Here is a 25,534-nt window from a genome sequence, read left to right on the forward strand (position 1 = left end):
CCCTGACCCTCCTCTCCTGATAGCTCACTGCACCAACTTTAACATGCTGTCACATCACTATTTCTTTCCCTGCCTCCCTCCTTATCTATCATCCGTCATATTTCTCTGTCTTCTAAACATATGAGAGATCACTGCACACCTCCTTGAATATACACTATAATACATGTATGTACTTCCCATGAACAAGAACATTCTTTTATGTAATTCCATTAAGCAAAGCTAAGAGGTATAAGACATTCAACAATGATACAATGCTTACATTCTATATTTCCTTTTCCTTATGTCTCAACTGTGTCCCTTCTAGCCACCTGTCCTCCACCTTCCAATCCCATCCAATTTCATCCTTAACATTCAACTGTAGTCTAGACTGTTTTTTTCTCTTTTTTCAATTGTGGAAACATAGATACAGCCTAAATCTTCCCATTCCACCCCTCCTTAGCCTTCCATTAGTGGGATTAATCACATTTAGAATGATGTTATGCTCTTTCCCAACATCCATTACTAGAAATTTCCCTTCACCTCAAACAGCAACCCTACACTCCTTTCTTAACTCCCCATTGCCCCTTCCCCCATTTCTCTTAACACAAACTCTACTTTTCATCTCTATGGTTATATTCTCTGATAATTTCTTTGTGTTTACTGTGGGGCTTAAAATTAACCTCTTAAATCCCTATCAATCTTGTTTTTCTTTTATATCATCTTCACTTCAATAGGGCACATAAACTATGTTCCTATACTTCTTCATTCCCCTACCTTTATATACTTGTGTAAAATTACATATTTTACATTGAGTTCAAAACCACTGATTTGTCCTTAGAGTTTGTGTATTCTTTATCATGTAGAAAGTAAATAGTGTAGTTATAGATCAAAAATTATTGACTTCTATTTGTATTCCATTGTGTTTGGAGAATGATCTTTGAGTATATTCAATTTTTTTTTTTTTTTAATTTCTTGAGGCTTGTTTTATGTCCCAGCTTATGGTCCCTTCTGGAGAAATATCTGTGATCACTAGAGAAAAATGAGTGTCCTGGTGAATTGGGATGTAAGGTACTATATATGTCTGTTAAAATTCTCCTTTCTTTGTCTCTCTGTTGGTAGGGCTTCCTTTAGAATCTGAAGTAGGGCAGGTCTTTTATTGGCAAACTCTCTCAGCATTTGTTTGTCTGTGAAAAATTTAAGCTCTTCCTCAAATTTGAAGGAGAGTTTTACTGGATAAAGTATTCTTGGTTGGAAATTTTTCTCTCTCAGAATTTTAAATACGTCATGCCACTGCCTTCTCACTTCCATAGTGGCCACTGAGTAGTCACTACTTAGTCTTATATTGTTTCTTTTGTATGTGGTGAATTGCTTTTCCCTTGCTGCTGTCAGAACTTGCTCCTTCTCTTCAGTATTTGAGAGTTGTGGAAAGCCGCCTCCCGAATCGGGCCTAGCGTATGCGCTGCAGCCTGCTCTAGAGTTACCCCCGCCCATCGAGTGAGCCAAGATGGCGCCTGCATCCTGTTTCCGCATAGTGACGCATGTATCCGCCACCCGCTCCTACCAATCGAAATCCTGTATACGCGATACTAGCCTAGAAGCTTATTGGTTGTTAATTGTGTATAAAAGGTCTTACCCGGACGGGGTAGGGTGAGACAGCCCACAAGGAGCCGTGCCTGACGGCCACATCGAGGCTGCTCTCCCACGAGGCGCCGTGCCCCGTGTGGGAACCAGTAACACAGAATGTTCATCTAGCTGTAGTAAAGGGCTTGCTTTCACAACTGCCGTGTGGTTCGAGTCGTGATTCATGACCAGGTTAGTTCGCGCAGTCTGCATCTCTCTCTCTCCTTCCCTGTTTCCCCTCGCCGGCCGGGAACCGGGGACCGAGCGGGGCAGCGCCGGACAAGTGGTGGCCCGTACGGGGAAGCTCCTCCTCCTGCCTCGCTCTCGACGGTCCCTCTGTGAGGAGAGCAGCGCTGCGCGTCGAGCTTACGGCGGACTTCCCGCGCCTGATCAAAGCGAGAAGGTGAGTGCGTCTTATTACATGATAGTTAGGGCCCGTGGGTTTTCAGGTGACCCCGGGGGACTCGGAAGAGCTCTCCGAGTGACTGAAGTATAGTGCCGACTGCAATCATGGGGCAGTCCGGAAGTTCACCTCTCTTAGCTCCCTTAAAGAACCTTTTGAAACAACGGGGTATCTCGGTCAGGAAAAGCTCCCTTCAGCGTTTTCTTGATGATGTTGATACTTTTGCCCCTTGGTTTGCCTGCACCGGCAGCCTTAGCCTACCCTCTTGGATGAAGCTCGGTCGCGACATAGACCGAGCGCGCCAGACGGGCGTGTGTATGGACCCGATTCTAGTACCCATATGGGAGACCGTCCGTGCGGTCCTTGAACTAGAATCGGCTACCGGCCTAAGCCCGTCCTCTGTCTTGCAAGAAGCACGGTGTGCGCTCCAAGAAACCCAGTCAGTTTCGTCAGCGGACGGCTCCTGTAAGGGCAAACCGCCGGAGTCCAGTGACTCTGACTCAGAGTCAGATAGCGATACTGACGAGAAGGCGGAAGCATCCCCGCTAATTGAGTGGGAGGAGCCTCCCGCCACACCCGTGCGGCCTTCCGCCCCGCCAATGTCTACCGCTGCACCCCCAGGGACACCCCAGCTCCCAACTGACGCCTTGGGCGGTCCCACCAAAGGACCTTGCCGAGAGCTCCCTCTAGTGGCCATGCCCAGTAAATGTAATTATCCTTTGCTGCCAGACCCGGAAACCCCGATGGGTCGGTCAGGGGAGGGGCAACCTTTGCCGTACCCCCCGCCCGAGTACACAGGCCCTCAGGACCCTTTGCCATTAGGTAGTGGTGGGAGACATTTCTGGAGATGGAACCCTTTCACAACATTTAGACCTTTTGGCATGCTGGGTGGCTACCAGCCACTTGAGCCGCAGCCAGTCTCAGAAATGTACCCGGTTATTATCAATCCCCAAGGTGGCAATCGGCACGAATCATATGATTACAAACTATTGAGGGAATTGAGGCAGGCCGTCCATCAGTATGGCCCCAATGCCCCTTATACCTTGAACATGATCGAGAACCTCTCTGCTCTAAATCATACACCCGCAGATATTTTTCAGCTAGCCCGTGCTTGCTTGCCGTCAGGCCGATTCATAGATTGGAAAGCATGGTTTGAGGAGTTAGCTGAAGAGCAGGCCGCAAGGAATGCGGCGGGGAGACGTGGCGGGTGGAATGCTGACATGCTGTTGGGGAGAGGCGCCCATGCCCAGAACCAAACGGGTTTCCCACAAGAGGTCTATGCCCAGATCTTCCGCTGTTTTGTGGGTGCCTGGAAAAAGCTAACAGGTGAGGGAGAGGCTCAGGCCTCACTCAGCAATATACACCAAGGCCCCACAGAACCATTTGCGGATTTTGTAGCCAGGATGCAAACCGCAGCTGAGAGAATCTTCTCAGATCCAGGAGTAGCAGAGACTGTGGTTAAGCAAATGATTTTTGAGCAGTGCAACAAGGAGTGCAAAGTTATCCTGGCACAAAACAGAGCAAAAAATTTGACAGAGTGGGTCAGGCTCTGTAGAGATGCTGGCAGCCCTTTAACTAATGCAGGTCTAGCTGCCATGCTAGCCAGCTCCCTACAGGTGGCTACAAAAAGCCCGAGAACCTTAGGGGCAAAGTCTAACGGGTGCTATGGCTGTGGCCAATCAGGGCACTTTAAGAGAGATTGTCCCAATAGACGTCAACCCCCTGCCACTCAACGGTTTGGCGAACCAGGTGTAGCAACCAGGCCGTGTGGCCGTTGCCACAAAGGCCCCCACCGCGCAGAAGACTGTAAATCGGTTTTCGATGCGCAGGGTAGACGCCTCTCTGGCCGCCCCGAGCAGATTCCAAAAAACGGGAAGAGGGGGTCCGCCCTTTCGACAGACCCCCTTGCATGCCATTCGACAACACAGGATCCGATCAAATTCGTGCGTCCCCCGGCTCAGCAGGACTGGACCTCTGTGCCACCTCCAGACTCGTACTAACCCCCTCCATGGGTGTCCAGTTAGTAGGGACCTCCTTCAAGGGGCCCTTACCGGCTGGTACTGTAGGGCTCATATTGGGAAGAGCATCCACGGCCCTGAAAGGATTAACAGTTATACCAGGACTTGTAGATTCAGATTTCACAGGCCGTGCCCAAGTTATGGTTCAATCTCAGCGGGGCACCTTAGTCATTGCAGAAGGTGATAAGCTGGCGCAGCTCCTGCTCTTACCCAGCTTACATGCAGTCTTTCCAAGCAGAATCAGACAGAGAGGGGAAAAAGGGTTCGGATCCAGTGGAGCGATTTTTGAGGGACTCCATATGTCCCTGGAGTCTCGACCTATGCTAACCATTAAGGTGCAAGGCAGATCTTTCTTGGGCCTGCTCGATACAGGGGCCGATCGGTCTATCATAAGACAACAAGAATGGCCCCCCACCTGGCCAACGAGCAGGGCGGAAGAGCCCATTAGAGGAATAGGCCAAATTTCAGCGCCCATGCTCAGTGCAGCTGCCCTTCATTGGGCCGATGAAGAAGGACACCAAGGCAGTTTCCAGCCTTATGTATTAGCCCTGCCTGTGTCTTTGTGGGGAAGAGACATTCTGACCCAAATGGACGTTACTTTAATTAGCGGCTACTCCCCAACCTCTAAGCGACTGCTAAAAGAAATGGGGTATACCCCCGGCAAGGGTTTAGGAGCTTCACTGCACGGACGTGCGGAGCCTATACAAGCTGCCCCCAAGTCTGACAGACGAGGCTTGGGTTTTTCATAGGGGCCACTGAGGAGAGATTCCCACCCACACCTATAAAACTAAAATGGAAAACCGAGGCTCCGGTGTGGGTGCCTCAGTGGCCCTTGACACAGGAAAAACTTGCAGCGTTGCACGCCCTAGTATCAGAACAACTAGAAAAGGGCCATATCGCCCCTTCCACGTCACCGTGGAACACCCCTATATTCGTAATAAAAAAGAAATCTGGTAAATGGAGACTGCTACATGATCTAAGAGCTATTAACGATTGCATGGAGCCTTTAGGGCCCGTTCAGATGGGACTGCCCCTCCTCTCGGCATTACCGGAGCACTGGTCGATTTTCATCATAGATCTGAAAGATTGCTTCTTTTCTATTCCGCTCCACCCTGAAGACACCCCTAAGTTTGCCTTTACTGTGCCCTCTAGTAATCAAGAGGAGCCCTGTCAACGCTTTGAATGGACAGTCCTGCCCCAAGGCATGGCTAATAGTCCTACCATGTGCCAGCTGTATGTCGCTGCGAAGCTAGCTAGCACTCGGCAGCAGTTCCCTCAAGTGAAAATCATCCATTATATGGATGACATTCTCTTAGCCCATAGAGACACAGATCTTCTTAAAACAGTTTTGTCACATTTAGTCCTTAGTCTTAGAGAAGCTAACCTAGAGATTGCCCCTGAAAAAATCCAAATGACTGACATTACCACTTTCCTGGGGGCGAAAGTTGCACCCACTCATGTTTCCCCCCAAAAGGTGTCTCTCAGGCTAGACAATATACACACTCTCAATGATCTACAAAAACTCATGGGGGATATCAATTGGATCCGTCCATACCTAAAAATACCCAATGTCAAACTAACACCTTTGTTCGACCTGTTGAAGGGGGATTCTAATATAAACTCACCTCGAAGCTTCACTCCAGAGGCAAGGCGAGCACTATGCCAGGTGGAACAGGCGCTCAGTGGCGCTGCATTGAAGAGAATAGACCCTGATGAGCCTTTTGAAGCCTGCGTGCTGCCGACAGAATTACAGCCCACTGCGGTACTGTGGCAGCGGGGGCCGCTGCTCTGGGTCCACCCTGGAGTTTCCCCCAAAAAAGTCCTAGAGCACTATCCTACAGCGGTTGCAGACTTGGCCCTAGAATGCATTAAAAGGGCTGTGCAGCATTTCGGTCAGCAGCCCAAAAATCTCAGGGTGCCTTATTCTTCCCAGCAGCTTGAGATACTCACCGGATGCATAGATCAATGGGCCATTCTCCGGTGTACATTTCTTGGTCCCATTAACAATCAGTTCCCTAAGGCTCCTCTCTTGCAGTTTGTCACCCAGCACCCAGTGATTTTTCCCAAAGTAACCTCTCCTAGGCCACTAGCAGGCGCCCCCACCGTATACACGGACGGCTCCAGCTCTGGAACAGGGGCGTATTGTGTGGAGGGGGACACTCCTAAAACAGTGCTCTTCCCACCACAAAAGCCTCAATGGGTAGAACTGCAGGTTATCATTGCAGTCCTGGAAAGCCTTTCCGAGCCCTTAAATGTCGTCTCGGATTCTGCTTATGTTGTGAACTCTGTACAAATTTTAGAAACGGTGGGCATTGTTAAACATTCCTCTACAGTAAGGACGTTCTTTGCCAAACTACAGGAGGTTATATGGACCAGGCAACACCCTTTTTACATAACCCATATTAGAGCCCACACAGGTTTGCCTGGCCCTATGGCCCAGAGGAACCATAGCGCAGATGTAGCCACTCGACAGCTGCACATCTTTCCGACGCTGGTACCGTATCAACAAGCCCGAGAATTCCATGCCAAGTTTCACATCAATGCAGGTACCCTAGCTAAGCGGTTCAGCATACCACGTGCAGCTGCTCGAGATATTGTCCGAGCCTGCAACAATTGTGCAGAGCAGAGAGCAGTCCCCTCGGTTGGGGTCAACCCTAGGGGTCTCACCCCAGGGGATACTTGGCAGATGGATGTCACTCATCATTCAGAGTATGGTAAGATCAAGTACTTACATGTGTCGGTGGACACATGCTCCCAAGTTTTATTTGCCTCTGCTGAACCAGGAGAAAGAGTCTCCCACGTCATTGCACACTGCCTTGCTGCATGGGCAGCTTGGGGTAAGCCAAAGACGTTAAAGACGGATAACGGGCCTGCCTACACTAGTAAATCCTTCCAAAAATTTTGTGACAACATGGATGTCCAATTAAAACATGGCATCCCCTATAACCCTCAGGGGCAAGGAATCATTGAAAGAGCGCACAGATCTCTCAAAGACTTGCTTAAAAAACAGAAAGAGGGTATAGGCCACGGCCTGTCCCCAAAAGCTCGACTGTCTGTAGCCTTGCTCACATATAATTTTTTAAATGAAAATTCACAAGGAATGACACCTGCCCTGCAACACACCACCCCGAGTCCTCCACATAGAGGTCTAGTCCGTTGGAAGGATGTCCTGTCGGGGCAGTGGAAAGGCCCTGACCCGGTGCTCAGCTGGGCCAGAGGCTCTGTTTGTGTTTTTCCCCAGGAACCAGGACGTCAACCAGTGTGGGTTCCGGAAAGACTGGTGAGAACCGTGACATCACCTGAAGAAGCCAAGGAACAGCTGTCAGAAACGCCAACGAATATACAACCTAAACCATTAGACCAAGCCTCCGACCCTGCTGATGATGGCGACGACCGACAAGACGATAATAGTAGGACTGACCACCCCGCGGTTGCCCAAAAAGAGGATCGGTAACTCTGTTCTTTGCTCTCCTATAGCAATCCTTCTAATCTGCCTTTTTCTTTTTAGTGGAACTATATTTCCTCCACAAGCTTCAACGAGTCCTTCCCCCTCACCAATGACACACTGATCCTCTCTTTTGCTAACCTCTCTGTCAAGGTTGTCAACACCACAGTTGCGGCGAATGCTACTTGTGAAACTGGTAATGGCGAGTTAAGTAAGGGAGTCTTGCTTGAATTTCTTAACGTTACAGGGAAGAGCCGCCAGTCTTGTGAAGGGATCTTGAGTAAAAAGGAGACTCAAAGGTGCCTTTTCCTTCCAGGGCTTGCTCCTACAGTCTGCAACCGTTCCAAAGACCCGGATGCCTCGCCGCCCCGCTATCCTAGTGTATCGCCCAAGTTATGTCTGGCTCCCCGTCAAGGCAACCGACTGGGTTGGCCCTGTTTCTCAAGTTGTTTCACTTAACAATATCCCCTTCTCTAAGTCTAGGCGTCCAAGAGGCATAAAAGAATGGCTATCGAATGCTGCCAGTGTAGCTTCCTCTTTGTTTGTCCCAACGATCGGGCAGGCTGTGCTACAAGCATGGACAGATCGGCAGCTCGCCATAACGATGGAAACGGTAAATGGCTTGGTCAACCTTACCCGAGACGTGCTACGCCGCCACAATCAGATGCTGAACTTAAATTTCCAGGCCATTCAGAAACTCCAAGCGGAGATAGATGAACTTGGACTGGAAATAGATGGACTCTGGAGAGTGCTTCAGCAAACATGTGACACCCGGTGGCTTACGGTTAAACTCTGTGTCACTCCTGTCAGGGCCAACGTGACCGGAAGCATTTCCAGAGTCTCTGATTGGCTGAAAAGGTCATATTTTCCTGAATTTGTTAATCTCTCCCAACAGGTGGAATCTAGTTTAGACACAATTGGGGGGATCAAGTTAAAACCCGTTAAAGTCGATCTCTCCGGGTTAGGCGAGGTTCTACAGAAACTATTGCACAGTGTTTCTTCCTGGTTCTCTTGGCCCAATTTAACTAATTGGATCCTCATTGCAGTGGGATTATTGGTGGGATTAGTCGTTGTTAAATGTTTGCTAGAACGCCTGTTTCAAGCGCAGCAGCAATTGCGTGTTACCACTATGATGGCTATGACTCCCACCTCTGTTACCCCCGATAGTGACCGATTTATTAACCATACCCCTTCCTGGTCGCCTCAGGTGGGGCGCTTTGGAGCAAAATTTGTAGCGAATCGCATGGCTGTTTCTCGGGTGTAAAAGGCGACACCAGTAGTCATAATTTTGTCTCAGGTGGGTCTCTAGGGCAGAGTCCTAGTTGTGGCCAGACTGGACCCTAGCCATTGCACAGAGACACCTAGTGACACCCCCGACTCTGGTTACTGCTGTTCCTGCCCCCGTCGTTGTTCCCCAGTTGCCAGGCAAAGCACTGCAGGGAGAGTCACGTTGCTTCCAGCTTACGGACTCTCCGGTCTCCATATGACGTGAGCATTCTGGTTGGTGCTAGAGGCTCCGCCGCTGGATGGCTGAGGCCTAGTCCAGACTCCCCAAAGCACCAAAGAGGTTGTGAACCATTTGGGTTCACGGGAGCACGCTCATCACTGGAGACACTGGGTCAAAAATAAATAAGAAAGGGGGAGATGTGGAAAGCCGCCTCCCGAATCGGGCCTAGCGTATGCGCTGCAGCCTGCTCTAGAGTTACCCCCGCCCATCGAGTGAGCCAAGATGGCGCCTGCATCCTGTTTCCGCATAGTGACGCATGTATCCGCCACCCGCTCCTACCAATCGAAATCCTGTATACGCGATACTAGCCTAGAAGCTTATTGGTTGTTAATTGTGTATAAAAGGTCTTACCCGGACGGGGTAGGGTGAGACAGCCCACAAGGAGCCGTGCCTGACGGCCACATCGAGGCTGCTCTCCCACGAGGCGCCGTGCCCCGTGTGGGAACCAGTAACACAGAATGTTCATCTAGCTGTAGTAAAGGGCTTGCTTTCACAACTGCCGTGTGGTTCGAGTCGTGATTCATGACCAGGTTAGTTCGCGCAGTCTGCATCTCTCTCTCTCCTTCCCTGTTTCCCCTCGCCGGCCGGGAACCGGGGACCGAGCGGGGCAGCGCCGGACAGAGAGTCTGATCAGAATATGTCTCAGAGTGGGTTTATTTGGATTCATTCTATTTGGAGTTTGCTGGGCATTTATGCTTTGTGTGTTTATATTGTGTAGAAGGTTGGGGAAGTTTTCCCCAACAATTTCTTTGAATACTCTTTCTAGACCTTTACCCTTCTCTCCCCTTCTGGGACACCAATAAGTCTTAAGTTTGGATGTTTTACTTTATCTATCATATCCCTGAAATCCATTGCAATTTTTTCAATTTTTTCTCCATTCTTTCTTTTTTTCTTTCATTTTCTGATCTGTGGATTTCTAGGACACTGAGATTTTGTTCAGCTTCCTCTAATCTTTTATTGTGAATATCTGGAGTCTTTTTAATTTGGCCAACAGTTTCTTTTATTTCAATAAGATCTTCTATTTTTTTATTTACTCTTGCTATGTCTTCTTTATGCTCTTCTAGGGTCTTCTTTATGGTGCTTATATCCTGGGCCATGGTCCTCTTGATGTCTTTTAAATCCTTTGCCATGTTTTCATTATTTGATTGTAGTTCTTTAATTAATTTTGTGAGGTATAACATTTCCTCCAAAACCTTGATTTGTGTGTTTCGAGCTGGATTCTCCATATCATCTGTTTTTTCATATGCATTAAGATTTTCTGTTGTTTTTGGCCTCTTGGCATTTGTTGTGCTTGATAGGGTTCTTTCAAGTTGCATCAAAAAAAAAAAAAAGGATATTGTTCTAATTTTTCAGAGACACAGTTTGGTGACATACACTTCCTCTAACTAACCAGCAGATGGCATCTGTGAGTCACCTATATTCCTCAAGTCAGTTCTGAACTTTTTTCCCACAGAGTATGGGGAAATGATTCCCATGTGTTCAGTTGGAGAACTCAGCCTGGGTGTGCCGCTGGAGCCATCCACCCTGGATGTGGGGCACGTGCACATGTGGCCAGGGAGGAAGGGCAGTTCTCTCTCAGTGTCCCACAAACCACCGGACTCAGCGCAGCACCCCTGGGCTCTCAGAGTGGATCCACCCTCCCAGCCGCGATCCTCCCTCAGCCGAGAGAAAATGCTGTGGTATGTCATCAGTGTGTGCCGTCCCCCAAGAGAAGCCCTGGGCTGCCGGGCCCCACCGCAGGGCTCTCAGCTCATTTCAGAATGCAGAATATGTGAGGCTGTCTTTACTGCAATTCCTTGTGGGCTGAGAACAGCTGAGGTTTTCTCCACAGAGAGAGAGCAAGAGTTAGAAAGACTCCCAGGTTTGCCCATCAGCCAGATATAGCACCCAATCCTCTGGGCTCCCTATCCTACAAATCTCCCTGGTCAGTTGTCACCAAAAACCTCTGTCTGCTTGTTGAGGATTTGCTGTCTGTATTGAGCAGTTAATATTAAAACCTCACTTGGAGCTGGGCTGAGAAAGTGCAAGGTGTGATTTCCGTGAGGGAGAGGCTCTCGGCTCTAGGTCCTTGGCTCTCAGCAAGGGTCCACAGTTTTACTTACAGATTTTATGGTGTGATCTCAGGCATTCCTCCCAATTCATGTCAGTGGATGTTGAGTGTACAGTCATGTTTGTCTCCCAACTGTTATTCCAGGTTATTTACTGTTTTTTTGTTCATTTATGAATTGTTCTGGGGGAGACTAAGTCTTCCACTTCTTTCTATGCCGCCATCTTCCAGAATCTGTTCTATATATTTTTGATAGGTCTCATTCATATATAATATTATTTAGATTCTTTGTTTCATTATTGATCCTCTGTTTAAATGTTCTATCTATTGAACAGACTAGTGTGTGAAGTTTCCCACTATTGTTGTAGAGACATCTACTATTACTCATTTCTGTTTTGCCAGTGTTTGCATCACACATTTTGGGGCACCTTCATTTGTTGTGTAGATATCATGATTGTTATTTCTTCTTGCTTTTTTTGTCCCTTTATTAATATATAATATCTTTCTTTGTCTAATATTTTTTAATTTAGTGTATATTTTGTCTTATATTATTAGAGCTATCCAAGCTTTTATTCTCTCCTATTTTTTGGTTACTGCTTTCATGGAATATTATTTTCATCCTTTAATTTTCCACCTATTTGTGTCTTTGGGTCTAAAATGATACAAAATGAGTCTTATTAAACAGCCTATAGATGGATCATTTTTTAAAAAATGAATTATGCCAATTTGTGAATTTTGATTGGGGAGTTCAATCCAATAACATTCATTGTTATTACTGTAAGTGAAGTACTTAATTCTACCACTTAACCCTTTGACATTAAATTGTCATTTCTGTTTTTCTCTTTTTATCCTTTCAGTTACCATTACTGATATTCTTCTTTTCTATGCTTTCCTCCAAGCCTCTCTATACTTTTTCCAATTGTCAATACTCCCTTTGGTATTTTTTGTAGGGCAGATATCTTGTTAACCAACTCTCCCAGCTTCCAATTATCTATGGATTTTTAAGCTCTAAGTAATTTTTGAAGGACAGCCTTGCTGGATAGAAAATTTTGGGCTGTAAATTTTTCTTTTTAGTATCTTAAATATATTGTAATAAGCCATTCTCATCTCTATGCCTTCTGATGAGAAATCAGCACTTAGTCTTATTTGGTTTCCCTTTATGTGATGAATTGCATTTCTCTTGCAGCTTTCAGATCTCTCTCTTTGTATTTGGCATTTGATATTCTGATTAGTATGCCTCACAGTCAACATTTCAGGATTTATTCTGATTGGAGTACATTGTGCTTCTAGAATATGTACATTTATGGCTTTCATAAGAGTTGGAAAATTTTTGGTCATTATTTCCTCGAATATACTCCCTGGACTGTTTCTCTACTCTTCTCCTTCTGGGACACCCAAGACATATATATTTGTGAGCTTCATGCTGGCATTCTCTTCCCTGAGACCTGCTCAACTTTTTCCATTCTTTTCTCTATCTGTTCTTTTTCTGTAAGATTTCAGATATTCTGTCTTCTAGTTCACTCTTCCTTTGTTCTGTCTGTTCAAATATTCTGTTGCCTGCCTCTAGTGTATTTTAATCTCTTCCATTGTGCCTTTAATTCACATAATCTGTTTTTGTGTGTGCTTTCAAATTATTCTTTATGCCCACCTAGTGTCTTCTTAATATCCTTTATCTCTTTTGCCATACTTTCTTTCACAGTCTTGAATTGATTTAAGAGATTTGTTTGAACATCACAGATTAGTTGTTTCAAATCTAATGTCTCACATAGGGTGGCCTACCTCACCAGTGGGGGATGTTCACCAGCCTCTGCTTCATGGAGAGACATACTCACAAATCTTCACCACTGTTTACCAGTCTCTCCCTTCCACTCTTCTCTTGTGTTTTATGGGGTTCTTCTGGTAGCTGGAGAACAGAAACAGATGTTTTAGGCAGTTTCTGGCTGTCAAATAGCTTCCCTGGAGGACAAACCAAATCCTAGGGATTCCTATTCCACCATCTTGGCTTACTCCTCAGATGAATATCACCTACAAGCAATTTTCATAGGACTTTGTATTAAGCACTGTTTCTAAAATTATTTAAGGATTTTGGGATGCTGTGATGGAATGAATGTATTTTTCATATATAAAGAGCATGTCTTTTGTGGGTCCAGATTGTGCAGTTTGGTGATATTGAAGCTATATGCACCCCAGATAAATGTGTTCTGCAATTTAATCCATTCTTCTTGGTGGGAACCCCTTGTAAATAGGAACTTTTGATAAAGTTATTTCAGTTAAGTTGTAGACCACCTCATCCTAGATGGGTCTTAATTCTTATTAATGAAGCCCTTTATAAGAGAATGAAATTCAGACAGAGAGAAAGCCATGGAAACAAGAAGCTGAAAGTCAATGTAATCCAGAAGAAAATAGAGAGGTCAGAAGAAGTCACCATGTGAATTGCCATAAAACAGAGGTGTTAAGGACAAAGAATCACCAGCATTCATTCACAACCACAAGCATATTGGAAGAAAGCACTGCCTTGATTTTGTCTTGATTTGGACTTTTTCCTATCCTCAAATGTGAGCAAATTCCCATTGTTTAACTTGACCAAATTAATGGTATTCACTCGAACAGCCTGAAAAATTAAAATATGGTCTCTTTTTTTTTTTTTTTCAAATTCAACTGAATTTTATTGGAGTCAAGTCACATGGGTGTAGAGGAAATAGCAGGTAGAAAGTCCCTAGAGGAATGATGAGCTCTGGGAATCTTCATTCAGCATTTTTCTTCAAGGGAACTGTAGACTGGATTTGGACAACCTGGGCATTTTACATCACAAGGGTGGAACCATGATCACTACTGCAGAATTTCCATCTACTTTCACAGACCGCAAGCTGCTCAACATCTCTGGCTGTGCCTGGTGCCCTATGTGAGGCTGGATGCTGTTGCTGAAGGAACTTGCAATGCCTGACTGCTTCACCAAGAGCCACAATGCCCTGAGGGAATTTGGTCCCAGAAGATAGGAAGTCTCCCCCCATCTCTAACAGCAGCTGTGTTCAGGGAACCACTCCTTTAGGGAGCAGGTGCCCTATGGGGTTCAGCCCTGGCTCTGAGAGCAAAGCCATATATGATCAGGCAACAAATACTCTATAAAGTCTCCTTCCCCACTTAAATTTTAAAAGTACACAAGACTATAATGTCTAACAGGTAATGTAGTTTTATTCAGACAAACCTAGGCTCTAGTTTCCTACCCATGATACTGGAACACAGTAAATGTTTCATTAACAAATTAGCTGTGCCAGTGGTTAGGAAGGAATTTAAGAAAAATAGGACCCATTCTCAACTGCAATAACATTGATAAAAATGAGATGGGATTAAAATGTCAATACAAAGGCCCCTTCATCAAGGACAGACAAATACCTTTGTCAGTGAGCTCAACATAATTCAAATATATGGCCCTTACTATGTGCTGTTAAACTTTACAAATATGATGTACACAGTACCTATTCTTGTGACAAGTAAACCAAAAGAACACTCTAGGTGGTCTCTGTGGAAGGAGAGATCACCACTAGGACAACCAGGCCACCACCAGTTGTACATTTATTTGATTTGGCCTTCCAGGCCCATGACAGCTGTCACTAGGAAGGTGAAATCCCCTCTGTGAAAAATCAGAATCTAGTTTATCATCAATCCTGTAGAATTTCCATGCCAGCTTGTACTTCACTGGTTTCATGAGTAAAACTAACAGAACCCAATTATGTAAAATGAAGACATAGGTAGAAAACACTTCAAAACATTATCATGATAGGTAAAGCTGTAGACAACTTAAATGCTCTTTATACTTTTAAAAATGCTTTTGATACTTCAGTGACACAAGCAATTTCTCTTTACACTTTAGAGATGTTGAGGATTACATAAGAATATATGTAATATGCAACACTTAGAACATGGTATTACCCGAAATATAATGGCCAGGATTTATTTTCTACATGCAATATGCATTTCCTTAATCATCAAAAGTCATCCTAACAATATCTCATTTGTACACCAATATTCACAGCATTATTCACAATACCCACAAGGCAGAAACAACCCAAGTGTCTACCAACATATGAATGGATAAACAAACATACACAATGGAATATCATTCTGCTATAAAAAGAAATGGTCTGGTACAAGCTACAACATGGATGGAACCTTGAAGACTTCATGTTGCGTGAAATGAGCCAGACACAGACAGACAAATACTATGACTCCACTTATATATGTACACCCCATTTCTGATCCTATAACCCTGAACTACAGGTCAGTTAATGAAGGTGCTGTGCTGCAAGCAATCAGACTTCACTGTCACCAGATTTACTGCCCCAGTTACTTCTCTGGTTAGCTTTGCAAACCAAGAAGGCTTTAGAAAGCACAGAAACATCTTAAGCTAGGCGACCCTAAGCACCAAGCAAGGAAAGACAAGCTCCTATGGACCAACATGACTTTCAGATTCTGAACACTGGACATACAGTCAAATCAGGCCATGTGCCTTTTAAAAGAGTTTTATTAAAGGTCTTTACAAAGCAACATTGAGGCTCCAGATCCAAATGCCAATGAAACCCATTTATGCAGTAGGGACTGGCTGGGGCATGGCAGGTGGCTCTGGCTTCCCACCCTTTTGTTCTGAGATGGGAGTGGTGGGCAGGATCTCATCTTTAGGTTCCACGATGCTCACGTGGTCAGGCAGTGGCTTCTTAGGACCAATCTTACCACTTGGGTCCCAGGGCAGCATGATCTTCACTTTGATGCCCAGTACACCCTGTCTGAGCAGCACATGGCGCACAGCGGTATCAACATAGTAGTTAACGGGGTCCCCACTGTGGATCATCAGGCCATCCACAAACTTCATGGATTTAGCCCTCTGTCCTCGGAGTTTCCCAGACACTACAACCTCGCAGCTTTTGGCCCCAATCTCCATGATGAACCGCAGCACACCATAGCAGGCCCTCCGCACAGCAAGCCCTCCTAGGAGTTTGTAACGCAGGGACTCTGCCTGGGCAATGGCACAGAGACCTCTTGTGGCCACCTTTTCAGCATAAAGCTCTACATTGCCCTCAGGGAATCCAAACCTCTTCTGAACTACAGTGGTCAATTCTCGGATCCGCCGGCCTTTCTCACTGAGAACATTCTGGATCCTGGTGGCCAGAATAATGATTTCTGTCCTTGTTGGTGTAACTCGAACCTCAACTCCAGAATAGCCATCTTCAGCTAGCTCCCGAGTGAGAAATTCATTCAGTTCAGCTTTGAAGATGCCATCAGCGACAAACTTCCTCTTCTTGGAAATCTGCACCGCCATCTTGCCAATATGGTCTCTTTTTGATAGGTCTGGGAAAACACTTTGTGGCAGTTAGAAGATGTTAATCTTTCAGGGGTTTACTCATGACCCAAGTAAATGTCCTTTTGTTTATCAAGTTATAGCATGTCCTTTGATCCTTTGTGTCCTTTCTATACAAGTTAGGCAGGTAAATATATGGAATTCTATTGACAAGGAGTTTTTTTTAGTCTTAGGAAAGCAAAAAATCAATATAGTGAAAACACATTAGGGAATTTTAAATTTCTTATATCTTGAGTGTGCAAAAATAAGATGGGGCTTCAGTGAAACCTTGAGGCATGGCACTCCAGGTAGACTGTTGGCCTTTCCTGGTAAAGAACACCAAACAGATATTTAATATCCAGATGAGCAGCAATTCTGAAAAAGCCAAAACAAATATCAATAATGTTATATCACCTGTTGTTTGTTGGAATTTGGATCGGTGATGTATTGGTGTTAAGACTACAGGATGACCATGGGTGACTATTTTATTAATTACTCTGTGAATTTGCACAAAATGATATCCTCATGCATTAGGATTTTTGACAAGTAGTATGGGGTTATTACATGGGCTAAGGAATAGTAAGAGTGTTATTTATTAATCCTTCAACAATTGGAGCCAGTCAAGATATTGCTTCTGGCTTAGGGTATTGGGACAATTTACATAAAGGTTTAGAAAGGTCAATTTGTATCTCATAGGATCAGCAGTTTTGATATTTCCCACATCAGTGGTGTTACCTGTCTAAAGAAATTTTGGTAATTCAGAAATTAATTTCTCAAGAGAGTCTGAAATGACTAATAAATTTTTGTAAAGGAAGATTAATTGCATTTGTTCTATGCCTATAGCCACTGGGTGATATTGAATTTCTAACAATATATCTTCAAGTATAAAATCTAATTTACAATTCTGTTTTGTGAGAAGATCTCTTCCTAAAAGATTTATTAGAGATGTCTTACAAAACAGTAAGTAGTGTTCATTGTTTGGGGTTCCTTTTGTTGTGGTGAGTGCTTTGGATAATGGCCATTTTGGATTTTTTTTGACTAAATGCAGCACTGATAAATAATATATAATTACTCTGCAGGAGAGATTGTGAACTTGTGCTAGGGTTTATTGTTCACATGGTTATCCCAGAGTCAATTTAAAAGGAACAAGATATTCCACTAACAGCAGTTGTTTCTACCTATGAATTCACCCTATTTGGGGCTTGTATATGAGATTTCTACTGTAGAATTGGGTGTTATGAATATTGGGATGATAGATTTAAGTGAAGGAAGATATTGCTTATGTAGAGAGTATAGAGGGAGAATAAAAGGAAGGGCTGGGAACAAATGAGGCTTTCCTACATTTAATGTTTGAGATAGAATTTTGAAACTCCCAGAAAGAGGAGGCAGAAGAGTTGTAGGAAAACCAGAAAGTGCAGTGATGTAAGAGACTAGGGAAGGACAGTTCCTAGAGAGAATCATTGAATTTGTTGAGGAATCATGTAAGATGAAGAAGCATCCAGGGAATTTAGATATATCTAGAAAATTTTCCTATCAATATTAGTGAGTTTTAAGTGTAGAATCTGTAAACCATATCAGGGCTATGTTCCATGGTACACACACTCATTAGAGAGTACTAAACCTAGTCAGGTCTTTATTCAGTGAAATACACCCTATTTACTCTGATTTGAATTACAAGATCATTAAAATTTTAAACCCTCATAAATTTTTGGTGGGCAAAAGAGACAAATCCATTGTGAAAGGTCATTTTAAACTACTTTTGTTCAATAAATATTTTTATTTAACTCTGTTCCAGGAAATTTATCAACCCTGGAGATAGAAAAGGGAACAAGGCACATAGGATCTCTACAGATAAAGAGCTGGAATTCCTTGGAGGAAATCTGGAATTAAAAATAAAGTGAGATATATAATTATGAAGTCTAAAGGAAGATGTTGGCGTAAGGATAGGTAGAACTCACTCCTCCACCAAAAGTACCTAGAGAACAAGCAGAAAGTATCCAAAGTGGAAGTTCTGGGTCTTGGACCAAGGAAGGACCATTGCAACATATGGGGAAGAGCTGAATGAAGAACCAGAGAAACAATGAGAAATTGCAGTGAGTGAATTCAACTGCAGCACCTGGCACCCATTCTCCCTTCCCAGGGCCAGCAGCTGTGGAATGACTTGATTCTGTCCAGCTGGTGAGAAGCAGTGCAGTACTGGTCCAACTACTGGCCAGAGAAGTCAACTTTCTTGGTCCTGCAGTCTAAATCCTTTCCACATGGAAGCTCAGGAGCTGGCAATGTCATTAGTTCCACAGAGAGAATGATTTCCATCAGGGTTCCCTGCACGCAGCCCACCCTGGGTCTGTGTATATCTTTTTCTCATCTGGCAGGTTGCAGTGGGCTAGGAGAGACAGGGAGGCCCTACTTTTGTAAAAATGGGGGACATTGTGCAGACTTTTCAAACTGCTGATCAAAGATTGTGATCCTCTGGTACCCACAGCCTTGAATATTTACACAGAGAAATTCAGGATGCTCATAACTCCACTATTTCCACAGAGAAGTCTCAGTGAGTGACTAAACTCCACTGCAGCCACATGTGTCCATCCCCCAGCTCTGAGCCTGGAAGACCTAATTGTACCTGGTTTTCACCCAGTGGGCTGAACAGCCTGGGAGAGCTAGAGAGTCTTCCCCTCAGGAAAAGAAGGTGAAAAAGGACAGACCTGACTCAACTGAAGTAGAAGAGTGGGAGCCCACAGCCTTGGACCCCTCTAGACAGGTGCCCACAGAATTGTATGTCTTTTGTCCCCACCCTCCATAGAAAAAGAGGGTTCAGAGTTATAAAAAATAACTTACCTTTGTATGGATGTGGGGAATATGTCACTGAAGAGAACCATCTGCTGGGAAGGCTGGGAAAATGCAGTCTGAGAAGATATGTCCCGACTCTTTCTTCAGTGCCCCTGTATTGGACAATGATCCTGGATAAGTTGTGAAATACTAATGAACCAATTGCCAAAGGAACCTTCAACATTAACCAAATATGCCATTATATCTTAGATGAGAGGGAAACAACTTTCAAAATAATCTTATCAACATTATCAGATGCCCAGAAACAAGCAAAAATTTACAAGGCTCATTAAGAAACAAGATGTGGCCAAGCCAAATGATTAAATTGGAATGTCAGTGGAAATACAGAATTTGGAACAACTAATCAAAGATGCAAATGAATTTGCTAAATATCTTCAATGAGTTGGTTAAAGAGATAAAGGATATTAAGAAGACACTAGGAAGAGAACCTAAGGTGGTGGTGAGGTGAGACAGGACAAAAAAACACCCCCATGAAAAAATACTAGATAAAAACCAGAAAGTGACCCAGAATACTGGTATCAGCAATGCACCAGCTGTACAAGGTCTGCTAGTACCACAGGGGCCATATACTTGGTGAAAATGGGAGTCTGCATTCTGAAACAAGTGAGTAAGCTGGCTGGAAAACCCACAGCCACACTGCAGTTTGGGGAAGCCAGTGGTTGGCATTTGGAGATGGACTGGGTCTTTAAAAAAAAAAAGGCAAAAACCCAAGAATGGCTGCAGTTGTGACAGTGGGAACCATGCAGTAAAACAGCACAAGAGGGCTGAGCTGGCCTCTTGGTGTCTGGCCTGGAGGATAGCCCACTGCAGATACCCTCAGGGACAGGGGAGTGGAGGGGAGAGCTGAAAGCAGAAAGAAACCCCACAGCTTGCAGCTGGCTCCCTGGAGGGCTGGATAAACTTCTTCCCAGGGCCATGCCCATGGCCCAGAGCCCCACCAGTTGTCCCAGAGCTGGGAAGGAGGAACTGTGTGAGGAGGGGGGTTGAGATCCCCTGTTTGGCCATCTTTGCATCAGGCTGAGAACACCCCTGCATGGCCTGGTGGCCTGGAGCTTCCCTTGAGGGATGGTGTGCACTCGTGATGTAGCACAGCATTACCTTAGCAGAGGTCCTGGAAGACCACAGCTGAGAAAGGGGGCCCACTCAGAAAACCCAGGGATGCTACACCAAGTCTGGTGGTTTGTGAGTCAGTGAGATAAAGGGTCTGGGGCTGAACTGAAATGAAGGCTTAGACTCTTGAAGCAGCCTTGAATCTCCAGGAACCTGGGGGGTTTGAATATTAAAGCTGCTCTTCCTCCCTGGTGACCTGGACACACACCCTATATTCAGGGCAGTCGGCTCCAGGAACACACCCAAACTGAGTTCACCATCTGAACCCTACAGGAATCATTTCCCCACACACCACAGGGACAAAGTGGAAGAGAACTGACTTGAGGGGTATAGGTGACTTGTGGATGCCATCTGCTGGTCAGTTAGAGAAAGTGTATGCCACCAACTTGTAGTTCTGAAAAATCAGATTATCTTTTTTTTACAACTTGAAAGAACCCTATCAAGCAAAGCAAATGCCAAGAGGCCAAAAACAACAGAAAATATTAATGCATATGATAAAACCAGATGATATGGAGAAGCCAATTCCAAACTCCCAAATCAAAATACCACAAGAGACACAGTACTTGGCACAATTAATCAAAGAACTACAATTGAGGAATGAAAACATGGCAAAGGATTTAAAGGACATAAAGAAGACCATGGCCCAGGATATAAGTGACATAAAGAAGACCCTAGAAGAGTATAAAGAAGACATTGCAAGAGTAAATAAAACAATAGAAGATCTTATGGAAACAAAAGAAACTGTTGGCCAAATTAAAAAGACTCTGGATACTCACAATACAAGATTAGAGGAAGTTGAACAATGACTCAGTGTCCTAGAAGTCCACAGAACAGAAAATGAAAGAACAAAAGAAAGAATGGAGAAAAAAATTGAAAAAATCAAAATGGATCTCAGGGATATGATAGATAAAATAAAACATCCAAACTTAAGACTCATTGGTGTCCCAGAAGGGGAAGAGAAGGGTAAAGGTCTAGAAAGAGTATTCAAAGAAATTATTGAGGAAAACTTTCCCAACCTTCTACACAATATAAATACACAAAGCATAAATGCCTAGCAAACTTGAAATAGAATAATCCAAATAAACCCACTCTGAGACATATTCAGATCAGACTCTCAAATACTGAAGAGAAGGAGCATATTCTGAAAGCAACAAGAGAAAAGCAATTCACCACATATAAAGGAAACAACATAAGACTAAGTTGTGACTACTCAGCAGCCACCATGGAGGTGACAAAGCAGTGACATGACATATTTAAAATTCTGAGAGAGAAAACTTTCCTGCCAAGAATACTTTATCCAGCAAAACTCTCCTTCAAATTTGAGGGAGAGCCTAAGTTTTTCACAGACAAACAAATGCTGAGAGACTTTGCCAATAAAAGACCTGCCCTACTTCAGATACTAAAGGAAGCCCTACCAACAGAGAAACAAAGAAAGGAGAAAGAGATATAGAGAATTTTAATAGACATATATAGAACCTTACATCCCAAATCATCAGGACACACATTTTTCTCTGGTGATTACAGATCTTTCTTCAGAAGGGACCATAAACTGCAACATAAAACAAGCCTCAAGAAATTAAAAAAAAAAAAATGAATATACTGAAAGCACATTCTCCAACCACAATGGAATACAAATAGAAGTTAATAATCTTTGAATTGTAACTCCACTATTTGCTTCCTACATGATATAAAATACACAAACTCTAATGACAAATCAGTGGTTTTGAACTCAATGTAAAATATGTAATTTTAGACAACTATGTAAAAGTGGGGGAATGGAGGATTATAGGAGCATAGTTTATGTGTCCTATTGAAGTGAAGGTGGTATCAAAGAAAAACAATATTGATATGTATTTAAGAGGTTAATTTTAAGCCCCACAGTAAACACAAAGAAATTATCAGAGAATATGACCATAGAGATGAAAAGTAGAGTATTGGTTAAGAGAAATGGGAGAAGGGGCAATGGGGAGTTAAGAAATGAGTGTAGGGTTGCTGTATGAAGTGAAGGGAAATTTCTAGTAATGGATGGTGGGAAAGAGCATTACAATATTTTAAATGTGATTAATCCCACTAATGGAATGCTAGGGAGGGGGTGGAATGGGAAGATTTAGGCTGTATATATGTTTCCACAATTGAAAAAAATAAAAAAGACTGTCTAAGTATACGACAATTGAATGCCAAGGATGAACCTGGATGGGATTGGAGGATGAAGGACAGGAGGGTCAAAGGGACACAGTTGAGACATAAGGTAAAGGAAATATAGAATGTAAGCTTTGTATCATTGTTGAATTTCTTGTACTTCTTAGCTGTGCTTAATGGGATTGCATAAAAGAATGTCCTTGTTCATGGGGAGTGTATATGTGAATTATAGTCTATGTTCAAGGATGTGTGCAGCTAGCTCTCATATGTTCAGAAGACAGAGCAATAGATGATGGATGATAGGGAGGGAGGGAGGGAAAGAAATAGTGATGTGACACCATGTTAAAGTTGGTGGATTGGGGTATTGGGGGAGGGGGTCAGGGTATGCTGGCGTTCCGTGTATGGGGTTTGTATTGTTTTTGCAACTGTTCCTATAACTATGAATTTATTTCAAAATAAAAAAAACATAAAAAGAAGACACTAGGAAAGCATAAGGAAGAATTTGAAAGAATATGTAGAAAAAGAGCAGAACTTACAGAAATGAAAATTGCTGCAGATGAAATTAAGAATATACTGGAAACACACAACAGCTGATTTGAAGAGACAGAAGAAAGATCAATGAACTAGGGGCAGAGAATTTGAATTTGAACATGCTCAGGATCAAAGAAAGAGAAAAAAATTGAAGAATTTGAGCTGCGTCTCAGGGAAATGATTGTCAAATGCACAAATATATGCATTATAGCTATCTCAGAAGGAGAGGAGAAGGGTAAAGGACCAGGAAGAAGATCTGAGCAAATAATTGCAGAAAATTTCCCAACCTTCATGAAAGACATAAATATGCAAATAAAGAGAGTTCAACATACTCCAAATAAATTGGATTAGACCCAGTCCAACACACATGATAATCAGACTTTCAAATGCCAAAGAGGAGAGAATCCTGAAATCAGCAAGAGAGAAGAAATTCACCACATATAAGGGTAGCCACTTAAGGCTAAGTGCTACTTATCAGCTTACAACATTAAGAGAAGAAGGCAGTAGTACAATATATTTGAGATACTGAAAGAGAAAAATTGTTAGCCATGAATTATTTATCCTGCAAATCTATACTTCAAAAGCCAGGGAGAGTTTAAAATATTAAACGATAATCAAGAGCTGAAAGAGTTTGCTAAAAAGAGACTTACTGAACAAGAAATACAGGACCTCCTTAGAAGGAGCTCTCCTGGTTGCAAAAAAGAATACAGGAGAGAAAGGCTTGGAGTAGAGTAAAGAAATAATGGTTATCAGTAAGGGTAATTAAAGGATGAAAAGAGAGGTAAAAATGGTTTTCACAAATAAAAGTCAAAGTATAAAATGTTTGAAGTAAGGATGGCTTTTACAGTTTTAATATTGAATATTAGTAGATTAAACAGCCCAATCAAAAGTAAAAGATTGGCAGAATGGATGAACAAAATAAGAACCACTTCTATCTCTATTCAAGAGACACATTTTATACCCAAAGATAGAAATAGGTTGAAAATGAAAGGATGGGAAAAGATATTCCATGCAACTCATAATTACAACACAAAAAACTGGGGTAGCTATAGTAATATCAGACAAAGCAGACTTTAAATGCAAAAATGGTATAAGATAAAGAAGAACACTGTTTATTAATTAAAGGAAAAATTCACCAAGAAGAAATAACAATCATAATATCTATGGTCCTTATCAAGACGCCCAAAGGACATTAGGAAAACACTGGCAATATTTAATGAGCAATAGATGCTTCTATAATGATTGTGGGAGACTTCAACACATCACTCTCTCCAACAGACAGAACATTTAAAAAGAGGATCAATACAGATACAAAGAACTTGAATAATAAGATAAATTAACTAGACCTAAGAGATACATAGAACCTCATATCATTTCCCTGGGACCCAGCTCAAATTCTTCACATGAAGCTAAGCATGGGGTTGCCATATTGTCCTGCAACCCCATTATTTGGTATATACTTGGAAGAAATGAGAGCAGGGAATCAAATGGATATTTGCACACTTGTGTTTATGGCAGCAGTGTCCATGATTCACAATGGATGGAGGTGTCTTAAGTGTACATCAACTGAATGGTGAACTGTGGTGTATACATAAAATGGAATGTTGAGCAGCTGCAAGAAGAAATGAAGTTGTGAAGTATGCAACTAGGTAAATGGACCTTGAGGTCAGTATGTTGCATGAAATGATTCAGGATATATATTGTTCTCATCTGCTCATGGAACATTCTTCAGGATAGACCATAGGCTGGAGCACAAAAACAGGTTTTAATAAATTTAAAAAGCTTGAAATTATACACATCACTTCCTCTCAATATGATAGAATGAACCTGAAGATCAATAATAAATGGAGAACAAGAAAATACACAACTTTGTGGAGCTTAAAAAACATGCTCTTAAACAATCAGTGGGTCTAAGAAGAAATTACAAGAGAAATCAATAAATTATCTAGAGATTAATGAAAACTAGAATACAGCCTATCAAAACTTATAGATGCTGTGAATGCTGGGCTAAGAGGGTAATTTACAGCCCCAAATTCCTATATTGAAATAGAAGAAAGAGTTAAAACAAAAATCCTAAATGAACAACTGGAGAAACCAAAGGAAGAACAGCAAACTAACCCAAAAGAAGCAAAAGGGAAGAAACAAAATTATACTGGAAATAAAAGAAATGGATAGTAACAACAACAAAAAACAGTAGAATCAATAAAACCAACAGTTGGTTCTTTGAGAAGATCAATAAAATTGACAAACCTTAGCTAGACTTACAAAGAAAAAAGAGAGAAGATGCAAGCAAACAAAAATAAAAAAATGAGAGAGAGGACATTACCACAGATGCTGAAGAAATAAAAAACTTCATAAGTGATGATCAGCTGTATGCTAATAAATCAGAAATCTTAGATAAAATAGACAGTTTCCTAGAAACATGCAAAGAACCTACAGACCTGAGAAAAAAATAGAAGACCACAACAAACTAAACACAAGTAAGGAGATTGAATCAGTCATCAAAAATATTCCCACATGGTTTCACATTAAGCTAAGCCTGGGGTTGTCATATTG

The 25,534-nt window shown here is 43.0% G+C and overlaps 2 protein-coding genes across 2 annotated transcripts in view; both read right to left on the reverse strand.

Annotated features, from left to right (window-relative positions):
* Positions 1-25,534, reverse strand: part of LOC119533101 — a 128,842-nt gene that overhangs the window by 42,543 nt on the left and 60,765 nt on the right. Inside the window, exon 3 of the mRNA XM_037835211.1 lies at positions 19,187-19,290. Within this exon, the coding sequence (XP_037691139.1) occupies positions 19,187-19,290 (104 nt within the window). The remainder of the gene's footprint in view (positions 1-19,186; positions 19,291-25,534) is intronic.
* Positions 14,662-16,366, reverse strand: LOC119532531 (40S ribosomal protein S3-like). The gene has a single exon (XM_037834995.1). It carries the CDS (start codon positions 16,331-16,333, stop codon positions 15,602-15,604), a length of 732 nt encoding a protein of 243 aa, XP_037690923.1. The 5' UTR covers positions 16,334-16,366; the 3' UTR covers positions 14,662-15,601.

Source organism: Choloepus didactylus, chromosome 4 (assembly GCF_015220235.1).
Source record: "Choloepus didactylus isolate mChoDid1 chromosome 4, mChoDid1.pri, whole genome shotgun sequence".
NCBI lineage: Eukaryota > Metazoa > Chordata > Mammalia > Pilosa > Megalonychidae > Choloepus > Choloepus didactylus.

Coding starts and splice junctions, on each gene's coding strand:
- LOC119532531 (XM_037834995.1), bottom strand. CDS start 16,333: ATGGCGGTGCAGATTTCCAAGAAGAGGAAGTTTGTCGCTGATGGCATC.